General features: G+C 59.7%; 1 protein-coding gene across 1 annotated transcript in view; it reads left to right on the forward strand.

The window, feature by feature from the left end:
• The first annotated feature begins 1,382 nt into the window (after positions 1-1,382).
• Positions 1,383-26,116, forward strand: part of KIAA1755 (KIAA1755 ortholog) — a 36,870-nt gene continuing 12,136 nt past the window's right edge. The window contains exons 1-8 of the mRNA XM_008256004.4: positions 1,383-1,618; positions 9,704-9,901; positions 12,037-13,342; positions 13,829-14,029; positions 20,465-20,588; positions 22,510-22,603; positions 23,288-23,374; positions 24,472-24,588. Coding sequence (XP_008254226.3) covers positions 1,616-1,618; positions 9,704-9,901; positions 12,037-13,342; positions 13,829-14,029; positions 20,465-20,588; positions 22,510-22,603; positions 23,288-23,374; positions 24,472-24,588 — 2,130 coding nt within the window. The 5' untranslated portion in view covers positions 1,383-1,615. The remainder of the gene's footprint in view (positions 1,619-9,703; positions 9,902-12,036; positions 13,343-13,828; positions 14,030-20,464; positions 20,589-22,509; positions 22,604-23,287; positions 23,375-24,471; positions 24,589-26,116) is intronic.

Genomic DNA, 26,116 nt, shown 5'->3' on the forward strand with positions numbered 1-26,116 from the left:
AGGATGGAGCTTGTCCATCCAGACAGAGCAGCTCCCAGCTCAGCCGTGTTGGGTGGGAGGTGGGCTGCGGATGAGGCCACCTGCTGTACCGGGCCCTTTCACTTCTCTCATTCTTAATTTCTTTAACTTTAAACCTGTCTCAGACCCTTTGCCCATGCTGACCTCTCCCAGTGGAACTCTGTTTGCACCCCCCATACAGACCCAAACACAAATACCCACAGACACGCACACATGAATACATGCATGCATGCACACAGACACATGCACACAGACAGGTGCACATGCACACACACACAGACACGCACGCGCTTCACCTAATTCCTCCCCATCTCACATCTAGGCTTCTCACCCCCTTCCTGCACCGTCCACCCTAAGTTGACCCCCCCACCCCAGTTCCCAGCATCACATCTGTCCGTTGCCTTCTTAGTGGTGATCTCATTCAGTCACTTTTTTCTGTTTGTTTCTCGTCTGTGTCCCTCCCTGGACTGCACATGACCTGAGGGCAGGGCCTCTGTTCTGGCCCAGAGCTTAGCACCATGTTTGATAAATAAATGAAAGAATCCCTGAGTCATCCAACCAAGAAGTAGCCTGAGCCCTCGTCTTGGTCTGCTTGGGTGGTTATTATGAAATCCCTTCCCCAGAGACTTAGAAAATGGGGGCTCCCAGTCCTGGAGGTGTGAAGTCCAAAGTCACCATCAAGGGTCTGGTGGGGGCCCTGATTTCTGCTTCCCCCGCGGTGCCTTCGGGCTGGGTGCTCACCCGTGGAGGGAACCAGGACCAGCAGCCCACTGGGCCACTTCCCCAGGCCCAGGCTCTGCCCACAGCAGCTCTCCAGGTTAGGTGGCCTCGCACACATTCCTGGGACACGAACACTCAGACCACAGCGAGCACCAGCTGCTTTCTCAGTGTCGCTCCGAAACTGAGGCCCAGGAGCCACCGACGACTTGGCCAAGGTCACACAGCGCCTCACGGTGTCCCACAAGAACAGAAGTGGCAAACAGTCGGGCCCCGCTGGGCAGAGGCTCGCGGGTGCCCAGCACGTCTAAGTGGCAGGTCACCATCCTAGGGCACACAGGAGGACGCGGAGGCCCGGGGACCCTGCGAGTTGTTGGGGAGCGGATGAAGAGAGGGCAGCCAGGCGACCCGAGGCCCGCGGGCGCTGGCCCCAGCGGCGCGCTGCCCGGCGGGGCTGCGGGGCGGGGACGCGGGCGCCGCGGGAAGCAAACGCGGCGGGACCGGCTCGAGTTCCTCCTGGCAGCCGCGGGCCGGGGCCGGGCGGGGGCGCCTGGTTCTCATCACCCGCGGCGGCGGCGGCGGCGGGCGGGGCCGGGGCCCGGGCGCAGCACAAAGGGGCCGCTGTCGCGCCGAGCCCGGCCCGCCCCTGCGGCCGCCCCTCGGCTGGTGGCCGCCCCTTGTCCCCGCTCCTCGCTCTCGCGCTCTCCCCTCGGCTCCCGGCCGCTCCCTCGGAGACGAGGCCGGGGTCGGCGCCTGGGGCCCATTCGCTCCGCTTCGCACGCTCCGGGGCTAGACGGGGTCGGGGGCTGCGCCGGACGTAAGGACCCGCGGACCCACGAACCAGGCGCCCAGCAGAGGAGCCACCGCCGCCCTTGTCACCATGGTAACGCTAGCCGAGGCCAGGACCACCCCGTTCTGCCCCCTGTCGGCGGGGCACATCCTCCCGACGTGGCCAGGAGTCTGTGCGGCACCCTCACCCCAGCAGGGGTAGAGTCGGGGTCATGCACGGGCTCCTCTCTGGCCAGGTCGTCGCTGGGCCCCTGGTGCGTGCGGTGGATGGGGCGGGATGGGCCAACGAAGGCGCAGCGCGGCTCCCGGCCTGAATCCTGGCGCTGGGGGCTCGGTCACGACCTGCGGGGGTCTGCGTTCTAGACGCGGGCGGGGCTGGAGAGCAGGTTTGCGTAGCATCCCGCGCGGGGTCCGGGTAGATGCGAGTTAAAGCCTCCTTTTGCCTCGCCAGACAGCGCCGGGCGGGCGAAGAGCGCAGAGGCGCAAGCAGGGAGGAGTGAACCGTAACTTGGGATGGTTTTGTTTCAGCCTCGCCCGCCTGCAGGGCGGGCGGCTGGGGGACTCGGTGGGGAGGTGGCCCCGGCAGGGCGACGAGGGGGGTGGCCTCCCCTTGGGCCTCGTGGACGACCCCTGAGACCGCCGGGGCGCTCTATGCAGAGGGTGCGTGGGCGCCAGGTGCGTGTCTGAGCCTGCACGTCCGGGCAGGCATCTGGGAACGAGGGAAGAAAGTAGCCTGTGTTTTCAAGGAATCCCAGCCCAGCTCCAGAGGGGCCCAAGAGTCCAGGCAGCTACACAGGAGCGATTTTCGGAATCCTAGGGGATTTGCACAGGACGGGGAAGACAGGCGGGGAGTTTAACCCCACGAGGACTTTGTGCGGGTTTCAGTGTGCCCACCCACCTGCAGAAGGCGGCTGTGCTGAGGGATTTCGTGCACACAGTTGCACGGTCCCACACGTGTGCCCTCTCCTACACACAGGCCTTGTCCACAGTGTGGGAGCTGCTAACACCTGGCCAGTCAGCGCCTGTGCACAGCACTGCGCTGTGAACCCAGGTGCCTGCATGCGCACACAGCCGAACCCGTGCACACACTGCCCCGGTGCCGGCTGGAAACAGTCGTCCCGGGCCAGAGGTCGTCCACCTCCCCCTGCAGACCAGGCCCCATGCTAGGTGGTTTACATGTGGGTGCTCACAGAGCACTGCCTGGAGCCACTGGTGTCTCCGCCCGCCGAATGGGGGGGACCCAGCCTCTGGGAGCTCCACCGACTGCCCAAGTGCACCCCACCAGGAAGTCCAGATTAGCACAGCTTGGAGTCTGAGCCCGCACTCGGCTGTCACTACTAACCCTGCTGCCATGTGCTGCACAAAGAGGTGTGGGCTACACCTCTCCTGGGTTTGCATCTGACCCAGTTACCAATTCTCGAATCCAGAGCCCCCTCACTGGACCCCAGTTCCTCAAACCAAGCTCGGGCCCTGGGCTGCTCCGTCAAAGGCTGAGCGGCTCTCTCCCGAGTGGAAGTGACGGGTGGCTGTCCTTCCCTTCTCTGGCTTTAAATAGTTGTGGTTATCACCTGCCCACCTCGCAGGCCTTACCTCCGTGCTCCAGCCCCTCTGGCCTTGGTCTAGAGATGTGAGTGGTTCATACTCGCCCCTCCCCAGCCCCTGCAGGTGCTGCTCCTGCTGGCTGGCTCACTTCCTAATGAATTTCCAGTCATTCTGTAAATCTCCACCAAATGTCACCTCCTCGGGAAAGCCTTCCTGAATTTCCCCAACTCTCACTCTTGTATGTCGTGGCACTTGTCACAGTTGTAGCTTGTGGCATGACTTGATGAATGGCTGGCTGGTGTTTGGGGAAGCCCATCTCAGAGAATCTTATGGCAAAGGGATTGGAGATTTATTCCTGTCCCGCGTTTCCCAAATGCCAGTGTCGTCAAAGTTTCCCAAATGCCAGCTTTCATGTGTCCACTCGCTGGGTAAAATCCTATAAGGAAATAATAAAACCTACTACTCAGTGTTTGCTCAACATTTTCTCTTTCAGTCAACTTACTTCATCCATGTAAAATGTATCTAAGTAGGAAGCTTGCTCTCACAACTGGAAAAATCAGAATGTGTTGTCACAAATGGCAGGCAGCTGGGTGAGCAGGAGCAGCGAAGGCCCCCGGTGCTGGTCGGCTCCGGCGGACGACTCCCAGCCTGGGCACTGCTTTCATTTTGCTAGAAGTAGTGACAGAGGTCCCAGGAGCTGTTGAGAAGCTGCCTGCCTGCTGGCACCAGGGGCATCAGAGGAGACAAGGGGTGGCCGGGGGGAGCTGGGGACAACTTCCTTGCTGTGGTTTCACACGATGGCCGTGGGAGTCCTCTGTGACCTCACCCCAAGCTTTGAGAAGCACTGGTTGAGTCTAGTTCACTTCCTTCAACATTGCCATGGAGCCTATACCTCAAGCCCCTGCTGTGTGCCGGGCCCTGGCTAAGCGCTTGGTCCCAGCCGTGGGGGCCCGCGCTCTGTGGGGAGGCAGCTGTCTGTGCTGAGAGCTGGGCTGTGTGAAGGGAGTGGGAGCAGGCGCCTGGGCGCTCACATGTGAAAAGCTCAGAGCAGAGCTGGCGGTGGGGCAGGGGCTCCGCAGGGTGTGGAGGAGCTCGTGCCATCCGGGTAGGGGTGTGGCGAGAGCAGGGACGTGGAGACGAGCACTGAGGCAGTGCTCCCCCCGCCGGGGCCCTCACCGCGGGTGCTAGACCGGGAGGCTCACCATGGCGCTCAGTGAGTCTTCCCTATTGTGTTCATCCTGATGGCTAAGCAGGGGGCGATTTAAACGGCACAGATTCGTGATCAACAGAAAAGAAACTTAGGTTGATGACGAATTGTCAAAAGGCCTGCTAAGTAAATAATAATGATATTATGATAATATCACAAGGCAGGATATGTGGACACAGCAAAAAATAAAGCCCCTGCCTGGGCACGAGAATGTCTGGGAAGCAAAAACCACGTGTTTGGAAGAAGCAGGCAAGGTCAGCTGTGAGTTGGCCACAGGGCCGCGTAGCAGCAGGGAGTCTCTAAGGCTTGCCAAGCAGTGGAGGGTGGCAGCTTGATCTGTGTGTTGCAGAGGAGCTGGGCCCAGGGAAGAGGCAGGAGAGCAAGTTCACCCCCAGCTCTGCTGCCAACTAGCGGGAAAACTGGCTCAGTTTCTTAACCTGTGAAATGGGAATATACATACTCAGCCCATCGAGTTGCTGGGACGATAAACAGTGGCCGCGGAGTGCGGAAGACTTGCTCTGGGTGTCGTCGTGGTCATGTGGCTGGGGTGGGAGGTGGTGAGCCCAGGGAAGAGGCAAGGCAGCAATACAACACAGGCCACACAGGAGACACACGGCAGAGCTGGCCTCCACTGTGGGCACGCTGATGCCCACTTGCTCCTCGGCTTGCTGCGTCTGAGCTGCATTTCCAGTTTCTGAAAGGTTCATTTAATCAGAAGCCAGGTCTCACTCCCACCACCACCTCCGCAAAAACCCAAAGGACTTGGAGCAGCAGAGGCTGTAGCTGGACGTGAGCAAGAACTTCCTGGCAGGCAGGGTGATGTGCCTTTAGAATTAGGCTGCAGGAGTCCGAGCCTGGAGGTGACCGCCTGACCCTCGCTGGGCTGGGTCTGGCTCACAGGCGTCTTTGGTTTGGCAAACCTTTAAAAACAACCTGGAGCTCTTACTACAAGCCCTGCAGGTCTGGGATCTGGCAGTGTTAGGCAGAGCAATCCTTGACTGATGGCGACGAGCTGGGATGTGTGCTGCAGGCCCCGCTGTGCCCTGACGCGGAGGCTGGCCGTCAGGGGTCTCACCCCTAGGGGCCGCTTTCTCACACCTGGTCCTCTCCCAATTTGGCATCTCCCGAAGGAGTTCTTTTCTTTCTGTGGCTGCTGGTCTAGTCTCTCTCCGGGCCCGGGCAGGGAAAGGCACAAGACGTGTCTATTTAAACTTTCTCACCAAGTGACCACAAGCCTGATCCCACCTGGTAGCTACCTACCAGCTCCAGACCTTCCTGGACCTGATTATACTTTGAATTCTAGCAAGCCCTTACTGGGAGGGCTCTCGGAGATAGCTGTGCCCAGCATTTCCCTTTTACAGATGGGAAAACTGAGGCCAGCATCCTTCCGTGAACCAGAGGCCGAATCCCACCTTCCCCCGGCAGCGGGCAAGAGTGGCAGGCGGCCCCAGGACCCTGCCCACCTGGGCTTTTCTCACTCTGCTCTCTTCCCACGTGAGGAGGTGGCTGGGGCTGAGCGATACAGTCTGTGCCTGCTGGAGCTGGCGGCCAAGTGTGGACCTTTTGGAAAAGCCCAGCCCACTGGCGAGAAGGCCCGGCCAGCAACATCTGGGGAGACCATTTGAGAACCGAGCCAGCCTGAACAGCACACACAAGCACACTTTTATTTTTCTTCCTCTGGGGTGGAAGCACTCACAAGCTGGTTACAGAACGTTTGGAAAATCCAGCGAACCATGGAGCGAATGAAAACGCTACCTTGCGAGGCCCCTGCCTCTCGCAGCCCCCGGGGGTGACTGTAGTTAACGCTTTATTTAAAGCCTCTTGGGCTTGGTCTAGACACGCATGTGCATGTACTGTGGATCATACTGCATGGAAATTTTTCTTTTCAGACAATTACTGAAGAGTCCCAGGGTTTGGATATAAGTAAAGGCGGATCAGCCTGCACATTTTGTACTGCCTGATAAAAATAACACTTAGATTACACTAGGAACAGAGGCTCATTGAAGACACATTAAAATAGATGTAGGTGAGTCTTGCTCCCGCCCCGCCCAGGCAGAACGGTTCCGAGCACCTTGCTGTGTTCCAGGTCAACTGGGCAGGTCAGGTGCATCCCACAGAAGCAGCCGGGAGCCCGGTTCCGCCGTCCCCTCTTTCTGGGCTTCTGTCCTGGGTCGTGGGGCAGCGGCTGTGACCGTCTCGCCTTCTTCCTTTTCAGCTGCGCACCCAGCCTGGGCTCCCAGGAGGAGCTGTCAGCAGGGCCAGCCGGGATGCACTCCCTGGGAAGAAATGGAGACAAGTTGATTGAGGGTCGCGGAAATCACGTGGAGGGGCCCACGTCTGGCTGATGGTGCTGGGCTTCCTGCAGCCCCGGGCGGGGGATTTAGAAGGGGGCGCGGCCAGCATTCCCTGCTGCTGGCCCGTTCGCGGGCGCTTCCCCCAGCCCTTGGACAGCTTATGAGCCCCTGGGGTGCAGGCCTGGAGCAGGTCCTGCGCTGGCCAAAAGCCCTGTGAGTTTGGAACATTCTCCCTTTGAACTGGCTGCCCTGTAAATGGCTATGGCTGGTGGTGAGCGGAGCCAACACGTGAGAGCCAAGGGCGTCTCAGCTTGCGAGCCTTGCTCGTGAGAAGTAAACAGTTTCTTTAGGCACCGCTGAAAAGAGCAAAGGCTGGGCAGCTGGGCAGGCCACCCCCGAGGCTGGGGACTCTCAGCGGAGCAGGCAGCAGGATCCTAGGGAAGGGGCGGACTTGGCCACTCCACACCTGCACTGGATCCTGGCCCTGCCTTTCTCCTGGTCTCTGTGACCCCGGGCAAGATCAGCTTCCGTTTCTTTCTTTGTCAGATGAGGTGTCCCGATTTCACCGCTGGCATCGTCACGTGTGCCAAGCGAGGGCATGTGAGCAGGGCATGGCATGCCGTGGGCTCCTGGAAGCTGCTGGTGTTCCTGGGCTGTGAGTGGAGGATCAGCCAAGAGTTCGAGGGGAGGCCAGCTGCAGGCAGGGGCGCCGGGGAGAACCAGGGACAGCAGCAGTCACCGCCTGTGGCGCCGTGCACTGCTCCCGAGACCCCTGCACCCACCGTCTCCAGAACAATGATGATCTGAGCGAGGCAGGGTGGGAAGTGGAAGCCCCACCTCCCGATGGGGAGACTAAGGAAGAGAAAGCTGGGCAGCACACAGAGGTACCACAGACGGGAACTCGGGTCCCAGGAGCGAGCCGCCTCTGGGGAGGAGACGGTCCGGTGCCTTTCCGTAGTGCACAGCACTCCCTCTCTGGGAGGAGGAAAGAGCTCCTTCCCCGCCCTTCTGGAGGAGGGCAGAGGCCCCCAGAGCTCCTGCTCTGTTTTATTCTAAGATTTGAGTATTTAAAAAATATTGTTTGTCTTTTATTTGAAAGGCAGAGACAGAGAGAGAGGGAGAGGGAGAGAGAGATCTCCCATCTGCTGGTTCACTCCTCAAACGACTGCAATGGCCAGGGTTGGTCCAGGCCAAAGCCAGGAGCCAGGAGCTTCTTCTGGGTCTCCCATGTGGGTGCAGGGCCCCAAGGACTTGGGCCATCTTCTACTGCTTTCCCGGTGCATCAGCAGGGAGCTGGATCGGAGGTGGAGCAGGCTGGGACTGGAACCAGTGCCATATGGGATGCTGGCATCATAGGCAGTGGCTTTTACCTGCCACACCACAGCACCAGTACCCTCTCTCACTTATTTATTTGAAAGGCAGAGAGACAGAGACAGAGAGATCTTCCACGCACTCATTTATTCTCCAGATGCCCACAATAGCAGGGACGGGGTCAGACGGAAACCAAGAGCCTGGAACTCCATCTGAGTCTCCCCTGGCGGCAGGGGTCTAAGTACTTGAGCTATGACCAACTGCCTCCTGGATTGTACCTTAGCTGGAAGCTGGCATGAGAGGTGGAGGTGAGAGAATCCAGGCACCTGTAGAGAACGGAGACGTCCCTGGCAGTGTCTGAACTGCTGCACCAAACTCTCGGCGGACACTGGTGAGTGCAGAGGGCCCACTGTGGAGTCTGGCGTAACCGCCCTGTCTGGGGGTCAGCTGATCCGCCACCTCCGGCCCCCGTGCAGGGGGAGCACAGAGACCGGGCAGCCCTGCGGTCTGTTCTGCTGGCTGCACCTGCCCTCCGGGAGCCAGACATCAGTGCCGGAACAGCTATGAGAGGGGTACTGGGGCCGGTGCTGTGGCGTTGTGGGCTACGCCTCTGCCTTTGGCACCAGCATCCCATATGGGCACTTGTTCTAGTCCCAGCTGCTCCTCTTCCGATCCAGCTCTCTGCTATGGCCTGGGAAAGCAGGCCCCTGCACCCATGTGGGAGACCTGGAAGAAGCTCCTGGCTCCTGACTTTGGATCAGCTCGGCTCCGGCCATTGCGGCCATCTGGGGAGTGAACCAGCAGATGGAAGACCCCTCTCTCTGTCTCTCCCTCTCTCTGTCTATAACTATGCCTCTTAAAAAAATAAATAAAATATTAAAAGAGAGAGAGAGAGAGAGAGGTTCTAAGGAGGCCAGGAAAGGGGGCACTGACCTTGCTGGGGTAGGGCCGGTGAGAAGTCAGAGAAACCCCCTGCGAGGCGAAGGTGGGCCTGAGTCAGCCAGGGGAGGTCGCGCTGGACACGCTGGTCACTGGTCCTAGTGGAAGGAAGACCAGAGGCTGCAACCAAAGAACAGGTGATTCCATGAAAAGAGGGAGGGGGTTGGGTTGCAGTGGGGGCCAGGGAGTGCAGCAGCAAGGCAGGGCGGGGAAGGGGGGTGGGCTTCCAGAGCACAGCAGACCCGGACTACTTGGCTGATCTGAGGGTGGGCCGGGAGGCAGCAGCAGGGCCATCCCTGAAGCAGTGATGGGGAGGAGGGGCTTGGGAAGTGGCTGAGTCGGGTTCCATGTCTCCCTGGACTGTGCCTGGGACACAGCTGGGGAGGCATCCGAGGGCTTGGATTTTGTGTCTGTCATGAGCACTGTGCCCAATGCACCCCAAACTCAGCGGAAGACACCCATCACGGTCCTCACCCACACATCTGCCTGTGCCCTGGGATGGGGTGAACCAGGCTGGATCTGCCTGGTGGCTCAGCTTTGAGCTACAGGCCTGTAGGGCAGCCAGGTGGTGGCAGTGGACCCTGTCCTGAATCCTCTCCTTGTTCCTCCACTTGACCTTGGGCCAAAGAATGACATTTGAGCGAAGAGCCGCAGGGTGTGAGGGAAAGAACACTGTAGGCGGGGGGGGGGGGGGGGGGGCAGTGCAAAGGCTCAGGGGTGGGACTGGGCCCGGGGGGGGGGGGTTGAGGAGCAGGAAGGAGGGGCCATCGTGGATGCAGGGGTGAGGAGGGGAATGGAGAGGAGGTCAGAGAGTGACACAGGAAGTGGCCACACCCCTACTACTGTTGCTGCTGATACTCCACCTCCTCTCCTCCTGCCCACACAGGACCCTCCGTCCCTGGACACAGCCATCCAGCATGCCCTGGCGGGCCTTTACCCGCCTTTCGAGGCCACCGCACCCACCGTCCTGGCTCAGGTGTTCCGGCTCCTGGACTCCGACTTTGGGGGCGATGGACTGAGCTTCCTGCTGGACTTCCTGATCCCTGCCAAGCGCCTGTGTGAGCAAGTGCGCGAGGCAGCCTGTGTAAGTGTGGAGGGATGTGGGGTCGGGGGTGAGTTCTCCTCCCAGAAAGCCATGGGCCTGGAGGCAAGCAGAGAGCGGGGTGGGCTGGTATGTGTTGCCCGGGAAGAACTGGGGCCATTCAGAGGTTTTCCAAGAATGCTTGCTTGTCCAAAGCAAGATGTCACCCCTCCCCCACCCCAGATGGAGCAGGAGAGCCACATGGGAGAAGTCAATGACCTTCGCACTTTGACCAGCAGGGAGGAAAGCCTGGGTAGAGGCATCCTTGGGTGTCCTAGCCCTGAGGAACCAGCCCCAAGGCTGGCACTGTGGGCATCACCAGGCTGCCTTAGCTGAAGTGGGCAGCCTCAGTGGCAACAGCAGGAAGTGGCCCAGAGCTTCCCGGAGGCCCCAGCACTGTTGCAGCTCTCCCTGGACATGCCTTCCAACCCAGATCTCCGGGGGCTTCTCCTGCCGCAAAGCAGAGAGGATCGCGCTTCAGAGCAGGTAGAAAAATCTCAAGGAAGGATCTTGATTGGTCAGGCTTGGCTCCTCTGTCCATTCCTACACCAATCACTGGAGCCAGAGGAACGAGGTCCAGGGCTGGCCAGGCTTGAGTCTGCCTCTGTGGTTGGAGGGTGGAGATATTTTTTTACTTATTTATTTGAAAGGCTGAGTGACAAAGAGAAGAGGGATAAAGAGAGAGATCTTCCATCCACTGGTTCACTTCCCAAATGGCTGCAATGCCAGGAGCCAGGAACTCTATCCGGGTCTCCCACATGGGTGGCAGGGGTCCAAGTACTTGGGCCATCTTCTGCTTCTTTTCTGGGCACACTAGCAGGGAGCTGGATCAGAAGCAGAGCAGCCAGGACTCGAACCGGTGCTCATACGGGCTGCTGGCGTCACAAGCAGGAGCTCCACCTGCTGCGTAGGGTGCCAGCGCCCAGGATGGAGCTTTCCAAAGCCAAGCATGGAGAGGGGCCCAAGGAGCCAGCCCACCCTTCGCAGGCGTGGCCCACTGTTTTCTGATCTGTTATTATTCAGCACCCACCCCCTGCCACCCCAGCCTTGGGGCCCCACAGAGGTTCCTGGGCCCTGCCCAGCGTTGCTGCCTCCCTGGCAGTCACCCAGAACAGTGTCAGGACGCAGGCTGCGTGCGTCAGCGGGAGAAGGAAATTGCAGGCGGCAATTAGAGGGCAGGGGCCAGAACTGGAGATGGCTGGAGCCAGAGGGGAAGAGAGGTCACTTGTTCCCCGTGTGGAGCACAGAGCCTGGCAGGTCGACATTACGCAGCGCGCAGGGACTGGAGCTGCGGCGCCGCATCTGCCGCCAGCCCCCACGTCCACGCTGACATTCCACGCTGCTCCAGGACGAGCTCCTCAACTGCCCACTTCCTCTGCTTGGCCACGGAAACCACGCTTAACACTGACCGCCTCCTCGTTTTCCTCCGGAACAGGGTCACAGCTTTCCCGCAGCCTCATTTCTCGTTGTAGGTGAACGCAGCTGGGTTGTATTTCCAGGCAAATCCGTGCCAGCTCAGAGCAGGAGGCAGTCACGCGGGATTAACAGCGTGTGTCCTCTGCACTCAGGGGCCCCAGGTTCAAATCCAGGCTCCCTCATAGCCAGCCTGGGGGATGCATTTCACCTCTCTGAAAATCTGTGTCACATGGGGGTCGCGACACAGCAGTGAACACAGAGCTGGCCCTCACGGCTCAGCCAGAGCCTGGCAGACAGCGGGAGCCCAGGAGCTGTTGCTAGTGTCGTCGCACTTCCTCACTTCTCCCTCTGAGATCAGAATGGGCCGGCCTCCCGGGCTGCCCGTCACCACGCACCGGTGGCCACCTGCCTGTGAAGTCTAGCAGGGCTCAGGGACAGATGGCAGTCTCCCTCGGCCACGTTTGCCGTGTGACCGAGCCAGTGGCTTTCCCTCTCTGAGCTGCAGTTTCTCACCTAAAGTGAGAATTGCAAAGCCAGCCCTGCCTGTGCCAGCGAGTTACCGTGAGAGTTCAATCAGATGAGCCAGCCTGTCATCCACTGTGCTCTGCTGGCCTGGCCTTGACCCACGTGGCTGGCCTGGCCCTGGCCTGTCCAGGATTCTCTCTGGGATGGGTGGAGTCTTCTAGGGTCGGCTTGTGTGACGCCACCCCCTGTCTCCGCAGGCCCCCTATGCACACCGCCTCTTCCTGCACCAGGGCTGGCCGCTCTGCCTGCGGGAGGGGGTTGTGCTCCACCTGGCACCGCTCAGCGCCCTCTGGTTACGCCCGGGGGACTTCTACCTCCAAGTCGAGCCCCAGGAGGAGCAATCCGCCTGCATCACCATCAAATGCCTCTCCTCAGACCTCCGCAGTGTGGACAAGAAGCCCGTCCCCGTGTCGTCCTACCCTGTGCTTTTCACCCAGGAGTGGCTGGAGGCCATCAACAGTGGCCTGGAAGGAAGTCCCCTCCAGAATTGCCTGGTGGCTTCAGAGAGTGGGATTGCACCTGTGTCCTGGGCCAAGATCGCCAGCCCAGAGTTTGTGGATGACGGGCCTTGTGCCCTGAGTGTCCTCAGCCCAGCTCGCGGGGCCCTCCGGCTGAGCAGCCCCCAAGAGCTGCACCGGGTCGGCTCCCCAAGCAGCCAGGTGCTTCTTGCCCAGGGTTTGGCCAAGGGCAAGGGCAGGACGCATGAGAACAAGTACCCGGGACTCATCAAGGTGGAGCAGGCCAGGCCCGGGGAGGCGGCCTTCAGGATGGACAGCGTGGTCAGCCGGGACTTGGAGGGAGACTACGTGGCTCTCCTGGGTTTTCCCCAAGCGAGCAGAGGAGAGTCTCCGGGGAGGGAGGTGGAGCCACACAGTGTGGGTGCTTTGGGGGCGCTAGCAGAGCTCCCTGGAGCTCAGGAAACTCCTCCCTCTCAAAGACTGCTGCCACTCTCAGGGGACAGTGGGGAACCTGCCTTGGAGCAGGCTTCTGCAAAGCCAGCAAGCTTCCAGGAGGAGCCCTGCTCTGGGGGCTTGAAGCGAAAGGTTGGGCACGATGCACCTGCCAGCGACTTGGAACAGCAGCCCCGAGAGCCTGACCTGGGCCGCGTCTCTGACCTCAGTGCTGGTGTCTTAGAAGATCCAGCCATCTCCCAGACACAGGGACTGCTGGGAAAGCCAGAGACCAGGGTCCAGCTCGGGCCCAGACCCAGACAGGCTTCATCCCCCTGCCCGTCCCCAGCCTCTCCTGTGGCTCCAGCCGCTGCAACAAAGGCAGAGGAGACCAAAGAGGGCAGCGGGAGACCCCCCAGGCCCGTGACCTGTCCTGGCGGAAACCCCTCTCCTTCTGCGTCCCCTGCTCCTGGGCTCCAGTCCTCCTTCTCGGAAGGGCAGAGGCTGTCCCCCACGCCTCCAGCAGGGGCCTCGCTCCAGCAGGACAAGCCTCAGAAAGTCTCCTGCCCACTGCACTCCCCCAGACCCTGCCGAGCTGAAGCCCCGGGGGAAGGTAAGGTGCCCTGTGCCCAGCTGGGCCAGGGGACAATTGTCAGGCTGACACCAGGCCTCAGGGTGGTTCTGGTTGTAAGGGATGGGCCCCCCTGGGCTGGTGGTTTCAGGGTTTAGTGTTAGTGTGGTGTTAAGGAGCTGGAAGCCTTGTGGGTCTGGAATGGAACAAGGCACTGCCACTGTGTTACAAGTGCCCTAGCTCACATCTCCAGCTTTGTCACGCACTGGCTGGGTGGCCTTGGCCGTGGGCTTAACCTCTCTGAGCCCAGATCTCCCCGTCTGTGTGGTGTGGGATCTCGCCTACTTCGCATTGTTGTCTTCGTGGCTCAAGAAGATTCCAGAAGTAAGGAGCCTGGCACACAGTAGGAGGCTGAGAGTGGGAACAGTCGTGAGCGGTTAGCGCAGTCAGAGGGTGAAGAGAGAGCATGTGCCCTCAGGAAATCCAGCTTCTGCTCAACATCCTCGCCTTTGTTGTTGCTTTTCCCAGATGGGACAGCTCAGACCAAAACATCTGGCCCAGCCGCTGACTCAGGCCTCCGGGCTGGGGAGCAGACTGGCTTCCCAGAAGCCTCAGCCGGCCCCCCACAGAGAGGCCCCACCGCCCTGCAGGAGGAGCCCCCAGGGCCTGCACCGGGGATTGGGGCTCTGAGTGTCGAGATTCTCCACTCGAGGATAGCATGCCTGCCAGGTTCTGGGGACTGAAGGGGAAGGGGGTGGTGGAGAGCTGGGGGTGGGGGTGGGGGTTCCTGAGCATCCTCAGATGCTGTGGGTGGAGGGAAGGCTTGTAAAGCCCCGGAAGCTCAGGTTCTGGATGAAGCCTCCCTGGGTCTCAGTTTCTTCATCTTTCCAAAGAAGGAGCTGGATTAGATGAAAGCAATTTCTAGGTATCCATCCATCTAGCTAGCCGGTCATCCATGCATCCATCCATCTCTCCATCCACCCATCCATCTACCCATTCACCCATCCATCCATCCATCTATCTATCCATCCACCCACCCATCCACCCATCCACCTATCCATCCACCCATCCATCCATCCATCCACCCATCCATCCATCCACCCATCCATCTATCCATCCGTCCATCCACCCATCCACCCATCCATCCATCCACCTATCCATCCATCCACCCACCCACCCATCCATCCATCCATCCATCCACCCATCCATCTATCCATCCATCCATCCATCCATCCATCCATCCACCTATCCATCCACCCATCCATCCATCCGTACGTCCACCTATCCATCCATCCATCTGTCCATCCATCCACCCATCCACCCATCATCCATCCATCCATCCACCCATCCATCCATCTATCCATCCATCCATCCATCCACCCATCCATCTGTCCATCTATCCACCCATCATTCATCCATCCATCCATCCATCCATCTGTCCGTCCATCCATCCATCCATCCATCCATCTGTCCGTCCATCCATCCATCCATCCAAATTTCAGAGAGGCAGCCAAGGTGGATGTAGGGTTCCCTAGAAAGAGCCTGAGACATGGATCATGGGGAGTGGTTTATTGGAGGAGGGTTCTCAGGAGAAGGGGAGGGGGAGCAGGCCAGGGCAGGGGAAGGATCTGGACAAGGCTGTGGGCTGGCCCTGGGCATGGACTGCTCCGCGGGATGGGCTCCATCTTCAGGCGTAGGGGGCTGCATCTTGAGAACCTGGTCTGCCAGTCATGAACTGGCCTGAAGCTGGACGTGAGTTGTTAACTGCAGGCTGCGCCGGGAATGGAGGCACAGGCGAGCCGTGACCCAGTCCAGCCGAGGGTTAGCACTGGGCTCAGGAACACATCTCATGCATTCTCTGCTCTCAGCGTGCCTACACTCAACAGCCTTTTACAGCAGATTGTTACAACCCAGTGTAAAAAAAAAATGTGACAACCAGGAAGTACAGGAGCTGTGGGAGCATGGAGGGGGCCCCTGGTCCAGGCTTGGGTGGGGAGAAGTCAGGGAGGGCTTCCTGTTGGAAGTTGCATAAGCACAGTCCTATAGTCTGAGTAAGAGTTACCCAGGAAAAGAGCTGGGCACAGTGCTCCCGACAGAGGGAACGGCATATGCAAAGGTCTGGGGGGCAGAGAGACCACGGCACTTCTGGGCCACTGACTGCCCTGCAGCTCCCTTTTTCTTGCTAGACCGCTATACCTCTGCAGACCCTTGGCCGCTTTGTGCAGCTCCTGGGGGTACTGTCTGACCTCTTCCAGGTCATCTTTGTAGACACTCTCGCTTGTTCCTGTATCCATTGCACCCAAACTTGCACTGAGCCTCTGAGGGCTCAGATTTCACCCACCAAAGGGCCCTGCTCCATTTGCGAGGCCCAGCTCCCCATGAGCTGCTTGTGTGACTTGGGAGAAGGCAGTTGCCTTCTGCCGGCCTCAGGCTGCCTTTTGGGTAAGAGGCGAGCGGGGAGACGGGGGCGGGCTCACCAGCTCACTCTCCGGGATTGCTCTTGCCATTCCTGGGCATCGCCACACACGCCGACGGGCCCCAAGCGCCTGGCGCACAGTCGGTGCCCAGTACTAAGTACTTGGGCAGCCATACAGGGTCCATGTGGCTGCTCCTTCTGCTGCCATCTTTGAGACCTTGTTTGGAGGTGCCAGCAGGGGAGTGCAGCTACCTATATGCCCTATTTTTTTTCTTTTTCTTTTCTTTTTTTTTTTTTTGACAGGCAGAGTGGACAGTGAGAGAGAGAGACAGAGAAAGGTCTTCCTTTGCCGTTGGTTCACCCTCCAATGGCCGCCACGGCCGGCGCTGATCCCATGGGGTGCAGGGCCCAAGCACTTGGGCCATCCTCCACTGCACTCCCAGGCCACAGCAGAGAGCTGGCCTGGAAGAGGGGCAACCGGGACAGAATCCGGCGCCCCAACCGGGACTAGAACCCGGTGTGCCGGCGCCGCAAGGTGGAGGATTAGCCTAGTGAGCCGCGGCGCCGGCTCCTATATGCCCTTGACCGCAAACCTGTCCACCTAGCGCTCAGCTTCGGGAGGGACGCACATGGGGCGGTGAGGGAGGAAGGAGACGCCCACCCTGCCAGCCAGATCAGCCGAATCAACCCTGGCGATCAGTGGGGTGACAGATGTCACAGCCAGAGCGCCCTTACATCCCTGCCCCCATCTGTGACCTGGGGACCTCGGCCTTCCTCCTGGAGCTCCTCCTCCCGCCGCCCTCCCTCCCAGCTAGCTGCTCCCCTCCGGCCAAGCTGCGCCTTCAAGACTCCCGCTTGGCATTACTGCCGCGTCTCTTTCCAGCTCAGCCGCCACCCCGGATTTCATCATCTTCCCACCCCCAGAACGTGAGCTGATTGCCTCGCCGCCTTTCTCTCGCTCTCTCCATCCTGTACGCACCGTCCTCCTTCCCCGGGATCCCCCGGTTATAATCACTTCCTTTCCAACACCCTCCTCTCCCTCCCAGCATCACACTGACCTGGAGAAATCCCCACCTGTGCACCCACCCCCTCCCCGCACCCCCCATACCTGGACCACACTGGAAGAATCCCCGGTCCCACTGACCAGCTGCATTCCTGAACACCAGTTCCCCGGGGTCTCAACAGCGCCCGTGAATCCGGCTTTACCTGCAGACTCCTGCGTGGCTGCCCGCTGCCCTGAGTGATGATGTCACACCTTCTCTCCCCAATGACCTTGACACCACCTCCCCCAGCACTGCCCTCCCTTCCAGTCTCCCTGAGCAAGTAGAAGCCTCTAGAAGGAAGTCTGTGACTCCTGCTGTCTACACCCGCTGGGAACTCCAGCCAGGCCTCCCACATGGGTTTCAGGGACCCAAGCACTTGAGCCATCACCTGCTGCCTCCCAGGGTGTGCATCCGCAGGAAGCTGGAATTGGAGCCGGGATGCCGGCTCAGGCACTCTGCTGTGGGATGTGGGCGTGTCCCAAGCAGCACCCTAACTGAGGCACTGAAGCCCCACCCCCAAATCTGCAACACGCTGTGTCCCGTGGGTGTGGGCACCTTGAGGGGCGAGGTGGACTGACCAGATGGAGATGGAAGGAAGGGCAGGCTGGGTGGAAGGAGTGGGGTGAACGAGGGGGAGGGGCGGGAGAGGGCCAGGCGTGCCCGGGGGAGTGACAGGTGAGCAGCTCCGGCTGGGCCGCTGGTGGCAAGGGGAGCCACGGCGTGCCCGATTGTGTGGCTGCCAGAACACAGCCCCACCGCAGAAATGAATTTTCCCCCAGTTTGGAGGCTGAAGGTCAAGGTCCGGGTGTCAGCAGGTGACTCGCTGCTGGTGCAGCCGGCTTCTCCCTGAGTCTTCCCTCTCTGTCACCATCTCCTCTTCTCGTACAGTCTCCCGTCATTCCTGCCCGAGCCCCCTCCCTACCATGGGGACCGCATTGTAACTTACCTGCCTCTTTAAAGGCCCTGGCTCCTGACTGGCTCCAAGCAGTCACAGGTGCAGGGCCTGGGGCTTAGGCCCGCAGGCATCCTGACCTCAGGGCAGGTGGAGAGCGGGCCCTTTCTCCCCAGGGCCAGGAGGAGCCACAGAAGGTTTCAGAGCAGGACAGCGGCACCACTGACCTGCGACTGAGCTCCAGCCACCAGGTCTACAGCAGACGACAGCCAGGGTCACGGTGGGTCAGGTTCGATCCCCACCCTCGCAGGCAGACAGGGCCCTGGGCCTGCGGAAACTGCTTTCTCTCTCCAGGCCTCAGTTTCCTTACCAGAGAAATGGGCCCATGGACTGGATGTAGCAATGCCCAACTCCAGGGACCCATTGATTGTGAGGGGATTTTGCAGGGACACAAATGAGCATCTCCAGTTTGCAAGTTAAGCATTTTTTTTTTGCAATTTCATTATTTTGACTTAAAAAATGTTTCCTACTAAGAAATTTGGGGAGGGGGGCATTGTGGCTCAGTGGGTTAAGCCAGCACCTGCAATGCTGATATCACATATAGGCACTGGTTCCAGTCCTGGCTGCTTCACTTCTGATCCAGCTCCCTGCTAATGCGCCTGGGAAAGCAGTGGAAGATGGCCCAAGTGCTTGGGGCCCTGCACCCATGTGGGAGACCCGGATGGCGTGCCAGCCTCCTGGCTTTGGCCTGGCCTGGCCCTGGCTATTGCAGCCATTTGGGGAGTTAACCAGAAAATGGAAAATCTCTCTCTCTCGCTCTCGCTCTTGTTCGCTCGCTCACTCCTGCTCTCACTCTCACTCTCTCTCTCTCTGTAATGTGCCTTTCAAATAAAATTAAATCTTAAAAAAAAAAAAAGTAAGGGCTGGCACTGTGGCGTAGTGGGTAAAGCCGCCACCTGCAGTGCTGGCATCCCGTATGGGCACCAGTTCGAGTCCTGGCTGCTCCACTTCCAATCCAGCTCTCTTTTATGGCCTGGGAAAGCAGTAGAAGATGGCCCAGGTCCTGCACCCTGGGAGACCTGGAAGAAGCTCCTGGCTCCTGGCTTCAGATCGGCCCAGCTTTGGCTGTTGCAGCCATTTGGAGAGTGAACCAGCAGATGGAAGACCTCTTTCCCTCTCTGCTCTCTTTGCCTCTGCCTCTCTGTAACTCTGCCTTTCAAAGAAAATAAAACTTAAAAAAAAAAAGAAAAAGAAAGTAAATCTCAAGATAAATTTCAAGAGAAATTTTTTGAACATGAGAAAAGCAGAGAATAATATGAACACCATCTACCCATTGCTCAGATTGAGTCACTCAGCATTTTGGCCTGCCTCATCCATTTGGGTTCTGAGACTATTTTTTTTTTAAGATTTATTTATTATTTGAAAGGTGGAGTTGCAGAAGCAGAGGCAGAGCGAGCGAGCGGAGTCTCCCATCTGCAGGTTCACACCCCGGATGGCCGCAGCGCTGCCTCGTCCAGGGAATAAGAGGGAAAGTCTCTTCGGGACTGAGGCAATGTTTCCCGGGGTCTTTTCCAGCCCCGCCGGTTGGATGGCAGGCGCGGAGCGCTCGGAGCCAGGAGGCCGACTGTGTATCTGTACACACACGTAGACATCATCAATTTAGATTACGTCAAGGCGTAAGGCCCGGGGGAAACGTTGGACGCGTGGGAAGCAGTGGGGCCGAGGCGGCTGAGTGGGTCTCAGGCTCCCGGGACAGAGCCCCCAGGCGGCGGGTGGCGGTCACTGCAGGGCGGACCTGAGCGAGGCGAGGGGCGTGCAGGGCGTCCGGCCCAAAGAGCAGGACAGGCCGAGTCTCTCGGAGCCTGGGCCTCCCCCACTGCAGACAGGAACCGTCCAGCGCTGACTCCAGGGCCTGGGCCTCAGGAGCTCTGTGGGGAGAGTGAGGCGTGCAGCCCAGATTCCTGGAGCAGGGCCGGCCCGCTGAGAACCTCCGGCTGGACAGACAGAGCGGTGATGGCGGGCGGCGGAACAGCCACCATCCCCTGCGCCTTGCTGTTAAGTACGTCTCAGGATCTGCGTCATTTCTTTTTCTTAAGCTTTCATTTTATTTATTTTATTTTTATTTGAAAGGCAGAGAGACAAAGACAGAATAGGGAGAGAGAGAGAGAGAGATCTTCCATCTCCTGGTTCAATCCTCAAATGCCTGCAACAGCCAGGGCTGGGCCGGGCCAGCTCAGAGCCAGAAGCCCAGAGCTCGGTCTGAGCCTCCTACTTGTGTAGCAGGGACCCAAGGACTGGCGCCATCACCTGCTGCCCCCAGAGTCTGTATGAGCAGGGAGCTGGACCGGAAGTGGAGTCGCTGGCACTCTGCTAAGGGAGCGTCCCGAGTGGCAGCTTAGCCACTGCGCCCGGGACCTCTCCTGTGATCCTCGAAACAGCCCAGCCAGCTCAGTGTCGTACTCACTTCACTTAACAGACGAGGAGACTGGGATGCACGGACTTGCCCAAGGACACACAGTGGGTCAGTGCAGAGCTGGGGCCCCAACCCCGTCTGCGTGATCTTAGAGCTCCAAGAGCGCCCTCTAGAGGGAGTCCCCGGCAGACTGCGCACCTCTGCAGGGGAGGGAGTCAGGGAGGACAGGTCTAGGAGGGGTTTGCCAGCTGGGTCTTGAGGGGTGCATACGAGTTCAGAGTTCAAGGAAGGAGGAGAGAAAGGGCCTTCGGCGGAGGGGCAGAGTGGGCAGAGGCCTGAGGCTGCAGGGAGGTCCTGGTGTCCATCGAGAGTCTCCCTGCTCCTGTGTTCTCTCTTCCAGGCGGCCGGGACAGGGCGGGCCGACCCCTGCTTCTGGTGTCCACCACCGAGGGGGCCTGGGAGGAGCCATGGTGCACGGCCTCCGAGCTCACCCAGCTGCTTTCCTACCTGTGCACCGTCCCCAGGTGAGGGCCTGGCCCACCCCACCCTCCATCCCCACCTCGGCCCTCCAGGCACCTAGCACAGAGGCCCGCATCCTCCCATCCAGGCGTCTGATCTCAGCGCCGCCCCAGCCACGGACGAGCAGCTGCAGGGTGTCGGTGGGGTGGAGAGAACAGGGGTGGGGGGGGCCATGGCTCTCAGCCCACTGTGCGCCAGGACTGCCCTGGTTGTTCCAGTGGCTTCTGGGCCCCTCCCCAGAGCTTCCCATTCACTAGGTCTGGGGTGGGTGGGGCCTGTGAATTTGCACTTTTAAGGTCACTAAGTTTCCTGGTGGCGCTGATGCCTCTGGAGCGAGGACTACCTCTGAGCCCCACTGTTTGGGGCAAGAGAAGCGTGGGAATATTAATTAACACTGGGAAATCAAGGAAGGCTTCCCTGAGGAGGTGGTAATTGAGCTGGCCTCCGAGTGATAAATATTTGAATGAGGAGTGAAAGAGTGGCCCAAGCTGATCTCTATATGCTCCTCGCCACCAGCCCTCACGTACATTCAGCGTTGGACCAGCGAGGACAAGGCCCTGTTCTCTGCTCTAAGACACGGCCCCGAGCCAGGGCAGTCTCAGAGTGGACCTTGGACTACACCCCCCCCCGCCCCCGCCCAACCTAGAGGTTCTGCTGCAGGGAAGGGAGGGGGGAGAGTGGGGGGGAGGAAGGCAGGACAAAATCTTTTGGAACCTTCTTCCCCGTGGGCGCCAACGCTGCCACCTGCTGGCCACTGAGAATGCTCTCCCTCCTGTCCCGGGTGCAGTGGCTTTTCCTGGTCTGAGGGGCAGAGGGGACGCTTTGTGGGGCCTGAGAAGTGGCGGGAGTGGCAGAAAGGGCCCTGGGACGCCACCAGCTTGCCACGCGGCCCCCTTGTCCATGGAGGACGAGGAGAGTGGCCCGTGCCACGCGTGCTGTGGAGTCCTGTGTGCTGGGCTCTTTCCCACGGGCGCTCTGAACAAACTCTGGCTGGGCACCTGCCTGGGTCTGGCCTCGTGCTGGGTAGTGCCCGGGACCCAGAGCCTCCTCCCCTGTCCTCGAGGGGCCCCAGGCTCGAGGCCGGGACAGCAGCGCGGGCAGAGCTGGAGGCGCTGAGGCGGGGACGTGAAGTCGGGGTCCCCTGGCGCTGCTCACAGCCTCAACCACTTCACCTTCTGTGCCTTAAGAACTTTTTTTTTCTTTTAAGATTTATATATTTATTTGAAAGGCAGAGTTACAGAGAGGCACAGATCTTCCATCCTCTGGCTCACTCCCCAAATGGCCACATGGTCCGAAGCCGGGAGCCAGGAGCTTCCGCCGGGTCTCCCACATGGGTGCAGGGGCCCAAGCACTTGGGCCATCTTCCACTGCTTTCCCAGGTGCATTAGGAGGGAGCTGGATTGGAAGTGGAACAGCTGGGACTCCAACCGATGCGGCTTTACCCGCTATGCCACAGCGCCAGCCTCTTACAGGGGGCTTTCTAAAGCAGAGAGTGAGTGCCTCTCAGAAGCCCCCCCACCCAAGCTTCTCACATCTCATTGGCCAGAAATTGATCACATGACACTCATCTAACCTGATCATTGGCTAGAGACATTGCATTGCTACTGTTGGCTTCAACCGATCCAAAACCGGCCCTGGGGGTGGCACATGACTGGAGGGAATCGGATTCCTGGGGAGTGCCGGCAACTGGGATGGCGGCTAGGCTGTTTATGATTCACAGGGCTGCAAGGAAGGCAGGGTGAGGTCTCCCGGGGGCACTGAGGAGGGAGCGCTGGCCTTCGGGGACTTGCGGCGGGCTTCCTGGAGGGGAGGGCTTCCAGGACAGAAATCTCATCCACAACTCAAGGCTTCTCACGGCCGGTTCCCCTGGCCTCCCCCGGGGTCCTTCCTCTGGCAAGTCTCTGCCATTGTGCCCCCCACCCACAGGCCCGAAGAGAAAGCCAAGGGGCTGGTGGTTGTGCTGGACGCCAGGAAGCAGCCCCCACAGCCTGGCCTGCTCAGCGCCCTGCAGGCCACCCAGGTGAGCGGGAGGTGAGGGCCTCAGGGCGGCAAGCCTGGGGGAGCAAGGGGCTCCGGACAGGCCCGGGCCCGGGGACTCAGGGCTGGAACCAGGACGCCCAGGAAGAGACGGTTCATGGCAGCTGACAGAAAACCCAGCCGCAAGGCACCTCAAGATAGGGGAAGTTCGCTGGTTCATGGAACTGAGCCTTCTAGGAGTTTATCAGCTTCAGGTGTGGCTGGATCCAGGCACGCAGATGATATCAGCAGGCCCTGGTTCCCCTCACTCCATTTCCAGTCCCTTTCTCCTGGGAGGGGGGCCATCCTCAGACCACCCCTTCCTCTTGTGGCAGCTGTGACTTCACAGGGCCTCGAATTTCAATCCAACAGCAAAGAGAGATTGTTTCCCAGAGGGCCAGAAATTAGGTCTAGCCCTGATTGGTCTAGCTATCCATCCATCAGCCAATCATTCCCTGAGGCCTGGGGAATGCAGCACATGGATTGGCTTAGGCTTAGATGCGCTGAGAAGGGAGGAGGGAGAGATTCGGAACCATGCTTTTAGGCAGGAGTGAACCCTACGCTACGCTGACCTCCCATCCCATCAAGGTCTCAGCCCCCGAGCCCTGGCCCGGCCTGCGTGTCGGGGTGGGGGGTGGGGGGCGTGAGGGGTGGGAGGGGTCAGCCGACCCTGAGTCCTCTCTGACAGGCGCTGGCCCCGGCCTCCATCCGAAGTGTCCTGTTCCTGGGGGAGAAGCGGGGTGCCCTGGCGCTGCAGACCGCCTGTGATGTCCAGGTGAGGACGGCAGCAACAGGCGGCGGACCGAGCCGAGGGGATGGGGCACAGTGCTGTGGAAGGCACCCGGTCTGGCGTAGGGCACTACATGCCATTGGTCTCAGAACGATTTCTCCCCGGCAACCCTGGCAGGTTGAATGGCACGCTGCGTGAGCCTGTGAAAAGCTTCACCTAGTCCATCTGGCCAGCCCTTTCTTATCAGATGGGAAAACTGAGGCCCGAGGCCACGAGGCCAAGCTGAGCTGGGGGCTCCTCCACACCGGGCCGGTCCTTCCTGTGTTTCTGCCCCTAATTAACCCAGATGCAGAGGGGATGTCACACTTTGAGGCTGCCTTTAATTAGTGGCTGGTGCCAGGTCATGAACGCAGGGGCCCAGCTCCCCTGCACGGGGCAGGGGTGTAGGAGATCTCCTTCTTCCCCCTCCCCGCCAGGAAAGAGGCGCGTGTGAGCTAGTCAGACTCTTCATCTATGGATTCAGTGGTTCTGGGTGGGACCAGGAGTCCTGCATTTCTCAAGTGCTCCCGGCCCATGGGTGACACTTTGAGTGACAGGGATCACAGATGGATCCACAACAGGTCCAACTCTGGAGCTGTTCCCACGTCACTGCCCAGTGCCACCTCCGCCTCTTAGGGGACACTGCTAGGAACTGGTGACCTCTCTCGTTAGCTCCTGGAAGGAGATAGCAGCTTGGGGTGGCCAGAGAGCAGGACAAGGATCACAAACACATGGTGCCAGGAGGGAGGGCCAGCGTCAATGCCTGTGTGTGATTGCCCGGAGCGCTGAGCTGAGAAAGAGCCAAGCGCAGGGGGGATGAGTTCTGTGATTGATTAATGAGGTCTGCTGTGGGTACAGCCTGGGAGAATGGCAGCGTGAGTGCTGTTTATCTGCTATGCCTTAACCAGGCTCTGGTTCTGAATTTTGATTTCTCAGGGTTTCCAGCAAAGATTGGTTACCATGAAAGCAACTGTTCAAGCTGGGGGTGGAGGGGGTGGGGGGAGTTGACCCTGGAGGGGTGAGTGGGTGCTGGGGCAGGGATCTCAGAGGTCCGTCCCCACGCTGAGTGCCCTGGTCGTACTGACCCACTTCGTTGCCTGCAGGTGGAAGTGCTGACCTCACTGAAGGCCCTCGGCCACCACGTGGACCCCAGCCAGCTGCCGGCAGCCCTGGAAGGCCCCTTCCCCTACTGCCACAGCGAGTGGGTGCAGTTCTTCCAGGTGTCTGCCATCACAGCTTTTAGCTCCCACCCTCACTCCTTCCCCTCCTTCTCCCATCCTGCCCCATGACTCCATCAAAAAACAGAGTCTCACAACAAACGCTGACTGAGGGTGCAGCATGCAGTGACTCAGAGCTCAGGCTCTGGGGCCAGACTGCCTGGGTTCCAATCCCGGCTCTGCTCTGTGACACTGGGTAAGGTACTCACCTTCTCCGGCCCTTGCTTTCCGCGTCAGCAAGATGGCGCCCTCCCTCAGGGTTTCTGTGAGGATGAATTAACGCAGGTAAAGAGTTAGAGGTGCGCCCGGCACGTGCTAGGAGCTGTGTCTGTGTTAACTGAAAAGCAGCGTGCAGGCACCTGCCCAGGGGCTCACACAACTCAGGAGCCCAGGGTCTGACGGGGGAGGCAGGTGAGCTTCCTCCTGCCCAAGGGAGGAGACAGACCAGCTGCCAGCACTGGGCCCCCTCGCTGCATGATTGCCATCCCCGCCCCCCGCCAGGGGTATTTCATGCCTAGTTTAACACATGAGGACGCAGGGGATGGGGTGACTGCACGGAGGCACGCGGAAGGTTACAGGCTTAAACCACACGGAAACCAGTGTGCACGGGTGGCCGCCCAGGGCGCTGTCAGCAGGCTGCTCAGCTTCGGCCTGCTCCTGCGGGGGGACCGCGGAGTTGGTTTGGGTTGCGTGCTGTCCGCGGAGTTGGTTTTGGTTGTGTGCTGCCTGGGGTGTTGGCACATGTTTCACTGTGCCCTGGCCTCGGCCCACTGGATGACAGTGGCACCCCCAAACTAGGGCACCCCAAACTGTCTTCAGGCATCGCCAGGTCTCCCCGGGGGGCGGAGCAGGCTGGTCTACACCGACAGTCTCACCGCAGCTTTGCTTGCTGTCTGTGTGGGCGGTCTTTTTTTTTTTTTAATGTGACTGGTTTTGGGGAGGAAGATTTACAGATTTATAATAGTACCAGATGCCTCCAGTTAGTCCAGTGACTTTTAAAAATGATTTATTTATTTGAAAGGCAGATAGAGAGAGATCCTCCACCTGCTAGTTCATTCTCTAAACAGCCAGGGATGGGCCTGGCAGAAGCCAGGAGCCAGGAACTGCACCAGTCTCCCACGTTGGGGCAGGGGCCCAAGGACTTGGGACCTCGTCCACTGCTTTTCCCAGGCGCATTAGCAGGGAGCTGGGTCAGCAGCAGGGCAGCTGGAACTCGAACTAGCACTCCCACAGGGGATGCCGGCATCACAGGCGGTGGCTTAACCCACCGGATCACAACACTGGCCCCAATCTAGTGACTTTGAACTTTATTTTAGCTTAAAAAACTTTCCTGTGAATGAAATCTTCCTTAAAGACCTGGAGTGTAAAACCAACCACAGTGGCAGGTGTTTGGTGTAGGGTTAAGCTGCCTAAGGGTGCCTGTGTCCTGTGTCACAGACCTTGGGGACCCTGGGTTTGACACCCGCATCTGCTCCTGATGCCAGCTTCCAGCAGTGATGGCCCAAGGCGCTGGGTTCCTGCCATCCACGTG

The sequence above is a fragment of the Oryctolagus cuniculus genome, chromosome 11 (genome assembly GCF_964237555.1).
Source record: "Oryctolagus cuniculus chromosome 11, mOryCun1.1, whole genome shotgun sequence".
NCBI lineage: Eukaryota > Metazoa > Chordata > Mammalia > Lagomorpha > Leporidae > Oryctolagus > Oryctolagus cuniculus.